Below are 6,244 nucleotides of genomic sequence, written 5' to 3'. Positions count from 1 at the left end.
TAAATAATACACAAATAATAATAATACATAAATATTAGACTCAAAACACTGGAAAATTGTTTTGCATGCTCACTAAGTTTAGATGGTTAATGCTGCTTAACCTAAAACAAGTGAGGGCTGGCTGGCCGCAGATTTCCCCACACTCAAAACACACATACAGCACACACTAAAATATTGTATATGCATTATTACAAGCTTGCTTCATTTTCACACACACACACACACACACACAAACAAACACACACACACACACACACACACACACACACACACACACAAACAGAGTGTAACCTCTCCCCATCATTCACCACAGGACTCCCGGGCTTATTTTCACCTGCTGGACCAGATTTCTCCCAAAGGCGAGGAAGATGACGTCCTGCGTGTTGACATTGATATGAGCGGCCTTGGTGTGAGTTATTTTTTTTATTTTATTTTATTTTTTAAACGTGAAAACTCCTTCGGGATAAACCAACTAACGCGTGGTAATCACTTCTCAAACACATGATTCGTTTCAACCGAATATCCTCGTTTCCAATGAGTGAAGCGTTGTTCTGTGTCACCGCCGCAGGAGCCTGACTTGGAGCGGCGGGCGGAGCTGATGCTGCGGCAGGCGGCCCGGCTGGACTGCCGGCAGTTTGTGTCGCCCCACGACGTCACGTCGGGGAACACCAAACTCAACCTGGCCTTCGTCGCCAACCTGTTCAACATGTACCCGGCGCTGCGCGGCAACAGCACGGAGACCCTCCTGATAAAGGGTCAGGCGCCCTCTCAATATAATATAGGCTTGTTTGGTCTGTAATCAACTTAAAAAATGAACTGAATATGTATATTTTTTAGGAGTTTGCACTGTGCCTCTTTAATCATCTGATTTCTTGAAATTCTTTAGACAATATCAATATTATGTAAAAAAAAAAAAAATTGATTTCCCCAGTTTTGGCACATCCCTCAATATACAAATCACACACACGCACGCGCGCACACACACACACACACACACACGCACACACACACACACAACTATTATGGATTAGTTCATAGTTTTTATTTGTATTTTTTGTTCTTTGTGAAATGTTCTGGCTATGCCATGAATTTTTGTATCAATTTATTGGAACCTGTGTGATCTGAGTTCGAATCTAGGTCTGTATCTTTATTGCTTCCTGCCACACCGGAGGAGTTCCCCGGGTGAACGCTGACGTGTCGGGTCACACACAACACGATTACGTTTTCATCCGCGAGTCTTGTGAGTCTTGGCAGTGGGGAGGCACGCGGACGTGACAGATTCATAACCATGAGTCACAGCTTATCAACGGGAACCAAGGTATGAGAAGCAACGACCGACAGAAGAGATTGACACCAGGAAGTATCTGCTTGTGCGGTGGGGAAGTGAACGCTCACACGTCCGATGTACGAGCCGCCGGCGGAGTCGTTAAAGTCGTTTTAAGTGCTGAACCGTCGGAAAAGAGAAGGCGTTTGAGTGCCTCGCCATACGCCGCAAATACGTACGTGCGGACGGATCGAAGCTGCGTCGAGGCGGACGACGTCGGAACGTATGACGGGGCCTGTGAGAGCGCCCACCGCGACATGAAGAAGAAGACTCTGTATTGGTCACACGGCACACACACCACAACACGCGCACTCACGCAGTGACGGCAACCGACACACACACACACACACACTCACAAGCGCGCGCGCTTCAAATGGTGGGCGGTGAAATAAGGTCTCTGCTTTTGACCCATCCTGGCTTGTCCTTCCTCCGGGGGGGAGCCAGGAGCAGTGGGCAGCACACAGCAACGCCCGGGGCCCAGTTACAAACGTCCATCGCTGGTCAGACGTGGATGTGGCGCATGTTTTTTCGGTGGGGGGTCCTGACGTTACAAGGAGGAAACCCCATGCGAGCACGGGGAGAACATGCAAACTCCAGACAGAGAGGAGCCTGGATCAGGAGATAAACCACCGGAGCGCGGCGCCAACAGCGCCCCCGGCGGGAATCGAACCCAGGCCTGTCTTGCTGTGAGGCAATAAGGTCTTGCAGGACGTGTAGTGAACATCCTCTCATGGTAAATCTACATTCATTGCATTTATTGGTATTCCAGGTGAGTCCAGGGAGGAGAAAACATTCCGCAACTGGATAAACTCTCTGGGCGTTTCCCCATATGTCAACCACCTCTACTGGTACGGTACAACTGTGTTCTGTCGGGGGGGGCAGAGTATTTTATACAGTATATTTTTCTGCCTCGATTATTGATTTGAACTCGCGTGTGTTTTTACAGTGATCTGTGCGATGCCCTGGTGATTTTTCAGCTCTATGAGAAAGTCAATGTTCCGGTGAACTGGAAGAAAGTCAACAGGCCTCCGTACCCCGTGTTGGGGGCTAACATGAAGAAGGTACACACACACACACACACACACACACACACACACACACACACACACACACACGCACACACGCACGCACACACACACGCACACATTGAGTCACCTCATTATTTCAAGTCTTGTGTTCCCGGAGCTTTGTTTTTCTTTCGGGAATGTGCTTTATGGTCTCTGTTTGTTTTTTCCTCTGGCACGTGGCAGCTGGAGAACTGTAACTATGCCGTGGAGCTGGGGAAGAACAAGGCTCAGTTTTCTCTGGTCGGCATCGGAGGAGAGAACCTGAACGAGGGGAGGGCAATGCCCACCCTGGCGCTGGTCTGGCAGCTCATGAGGAGGTACGCAGGCTGCGCAGGCCTCACCGAACACACATGGTGGTATTCCAACTGTGGGGCGCGAGAGAATTTCAATGGGGCCACGAGAAAATGAAAGATCAGTCTAAAAAGTAGGCCTTTAATATATATTTGAAGCAGTAATTTCACATGACTCGTTACGTTTCATGAAATAGGTTAAGTGAAAGTTTCTTCATCTAATAAGATTATAGTTTATGGTTATAAAGAAAATAATACAATTTATTCATATTTTGATTTGTTTTCATTAATTGTTGTCATTATAATTATTATTTTTTCATTAGTTGTGCACCTTTCGGCCCCAGGTAGCCTGTGTGAATAGACAGTAACCGCATATAAAGCACTTTTTGTTTTTGTCCTTTTTTTGGGAGGTGGGGAGGTGGGGAGGTGAGTAGGTGGCGAGCTTTCTATTCTATTCTATTCTGTAACCAGAAACTTGTTCTACAGATATTACAGTATGAAATGTGGTAATATGTCGATGTACTTTTATATTTAAGTGTTACAGCATAATTGTTTTTCTTTCCTCATCGTTCCTCGGGTGATTGCGGCATCAGCCTGTCGTACGGCATGTGCTTCGTGGTTCGGCTCACCCTGGCCCGTCTCCTGGTCTCTCCCGGCAGGTACACGGTGCTGGTGCTGTCAGACCTGGGGAACGGAGAGAAGGTCGGAGATCAAATCATCCTCAACTGGGTCAACACCACGCTCAGCCAGGGACGCAAAGACACACAGATATCCAGCTTCAAGGTGGCCATTCCCTTTCTGTGTGTTTGTACCAGGTCCATAGATCGATAGATAGATAGATAGATAGACAGACAGATAGATAGATTGATCGACAGACAGATGGACAAACAGACAGACAGACAGACAGACAGACAGACAGACAGATAGATAGATAGATAGATAGATAGATAGATAGATAGATAGATCGATCGATAGCATTCCAAAGGGAAAGTACAATGTCATAGCAGCTCACATCAACAGAAAATAAAAATTCAGTGATACAATAAAAAAAAACATGAAAAAAGAACATGTGGAAAATTTGGAAAATATACAATAAACCTAAAAGTAACTGTGCACCATAAAATGAAGGAATGCCAATGTACACTAAACCTGATGATAAACAACAGATATAAATAACATGAAAGAAAAAAAATAAAATGTAAAAATTAAAAAGACCTGCAACATAAAAAGCTCATGTCAAAAAATGAAATATAGTCCTGCGCAATAAATGATGAAGTAAAGAGTGAAGCAGATAAGGCCGACATTTAAATACAACCCTTGAACAGCGAACAGAATGTTGGCAATAAGCCCACGCGCCAAAACCAAAACCTGACCGTAGACATACTGTGCCTACGCCACTGTATAAACAAGTTCACGTGATGAATGTTTTTGGTTTGTTGGCTATTAGATGGATAGAATCAGATGATAAATAACCCTCCATTAAGCCCCGGGGGCAGGGTTCTGCCGGCGCGGCAGCAGTAAAATCTGACAGGACAGTTACACCGGCGAAAAGAAAGGGAGATTGATGAGAAAAGCAAAGAAAAAAAGTCTCAGACCCAAACGCATTGCAGGACCGCCTCATCAGCACCAGCCTCCCGGTGATCGACCTGATCGACGCCATCGCTCCCAGCGCCGTCAAGCGGGAGATGGTGAAGAGGGGAGAGCGGGGGGACGCGGGAGCGCTGAGCGACGCCGACAAGCTCAACAACGCCAAGTAGGACGGCAAATCCTGACGTTCAATCTCCGATGAATCGATTAAACGCGTGCATTTCAAAGCTCCCATGTTATTCGTCCCTTTCCTGTGTTTAACCCCCACCCCTCTCTCTCTCTCTCTCTCTCTCTCTCTCTCTCTCTCTCTCTCGCTTTCTCAGGTACGCCATCTCAGTGGCCCGTAAGATTGGGGCCAGAGTCTACGCGCTTCCCGACGACCTGGTGGAGGTGAAACCCAAGATGGTGTTGACCGTGTTTGCTTGCCTCATGGGCCGAGGGCTGAAGAAGGTCGACCGCTGACCCGCGGAGGAAAAAACAAAACAAAAAACCCCACAAAAAAACACAAAAAAAAACTAAACGCCTGCACCGCCCCTGTTCGAGCATATCAGAGATCTTGTCCCCGCGTGACAAAAGTTAATATTTATCATTTATTTTTCTCGTCAGATTTCACTCAGGTTAACCTAGATAGAGCCTGAACACGGCGGGCGGTTTCAGCGAGCGGATGATATTCCCTTTTGCGATCGTCATCGTCCACATGGCGGAGCTCTTTGTATCTTTGTTCCTGCTGTGATTCCTATCGGTGAAGGTGTCGATTGTCCCTCGAGATTATTCCCCTTGATAGCAAACGAAATGTTGCTACTTCTGCCGCACGAGATTAAAGCTTTTAAGCCATGCGAATAACGCTCATTGTTTCAGGAGCATTTCATGTCTGTAAATGTTGAAAGTGAATCGCTACTTCATTATCAGTCACTGCCATCCATGGAACGTCTTGGTTTATTACCCACCAATAAATCAAGTAATCCACGTCAACTCCAATCAGATCAAAATGCCGTGAGATAAGATACATTTATAGTCGCGGTGACTTCAAATGCATAAATATATATATTTAAAAAATAAAGATTCAAAGTCAATGTAAGGAATGAATTTCAAAGGTTAAGGAGCCAACATAAATAGAAACGATACCATCACCGCCTGAGAGCAAATGTTACCACATTTCAATTGGTGAAAACACGCCATAAATACAGTAACTCCATAAAGATTATGACTTTATCTTATACGATTAATAAGATAATAAAATAAGTAAGCAGTGCATCGCAATGTTATGCAATGATAGTACTAGTATAAATTATTGAAATATAATTAATAAAATAATGTAAATAATATATAAAATAGATTAATGCAATTACAAATTATTACATGATTATTACTAGGATTTTTTTTTATTACTATCAAGTCATTTACGTGTGCAACGGATAAATGAAAACCTGTGAATACTGAACATTGATTAAAAATTATTTCAGGTTTTGATAGAGATCCTCAACTTTAGGATTTCGCTCAATCCTGTAAGGCCCACAGTTGCAAAAAAATTGAAATGTTTTATTCAGGGGTTTTTTACGACCACATATACACAGTCAGTGGGCCCTGTTGTTTATCCTTGCAACGCTATTGGACCAGAAGAGTTCTCAAGATTCTCAAGAAGTCAGCAAAATGCATTTTTTGTGATAATTACAAGGTCTAAAACATGTATATATTTAGTTATTATGGAATACATTAATCAAATTTGATTTTGAGCTTGTTATGTGTTGCAATTCTACATCTCTGGGTGAGGTCAGTATGTGCACCTTACACATTTCATGGGGACATTGCACTTCTCACACATTCACATATGGAAAAATAAACAATAGAAATATAATGTATTTGATGATTCACTAGAACTATGTTCTAAATGTGTTTTCTCTGTTAAATTGTTTTTAGACCAGAATCTAATAAATGAATAAATAATTTCTGGTTGCAGTATTTAAAACTGTATCTGT

General features: G+C 43.9%; 1 protein-coding gene across 1 annotated transcript in view; it reads left to right on the top strand.

Annotated features, from left to right (window-relative positions):
- Positions 1-6,214, top strand: part of LOC307238798 (plastin-1-like) — a 12,794-nt gene extending 6,580 nt beyond the window's left edge. Inside the window, exons 10-17 of the mRNA XM_080011941.1 lie at positions 314-409; positions 569-755; positions 2,094-2,172; positions 2,271-2,385; positions 2,575-2,708; positions 3,341-3,464; positions 4,292-4,434; positions 4,592-6,214. Of these exons, the coding sequence (XP_079868067.1) occupies positions 314-409; positions 569-755; positions 2,094-2,172; positions 2,271-2,385; positions 2,575-2,708; positions 3,341-3,464; positions 4,292-4,434; positions 4,592-4,730 (1,017 nt within the window). The 3' untranslated portion in view covers positions 4,731-6,214. The remainder of the gene's footprint in view (positions 1-313; positions 410-568; positions 756-2,093; positions 2,173-2,270; positions 2,386-2,574; positions 2,709-3,340; positions 3,465-4,291; positions 4,435-4,591) is intronic.
- The last annotated feature ends 30 nt before the right edge of the window (positions 6,215-6,244 follow it).

This window comes from Zeus faber (assembly GCF_960531495.2).
Source record: "Zeus faber genome assembly, chromosome: 13".
NCBI lineage: Eukaryota > Metazoa > Chordata > Actinopteri > Zeiformes > Zeidae > Zeus > Zeus faber.
Note: the sequence above shows the minus strand (reverse complement) of the source record. Positions and strands in the feature narration are given on the sequence as shown.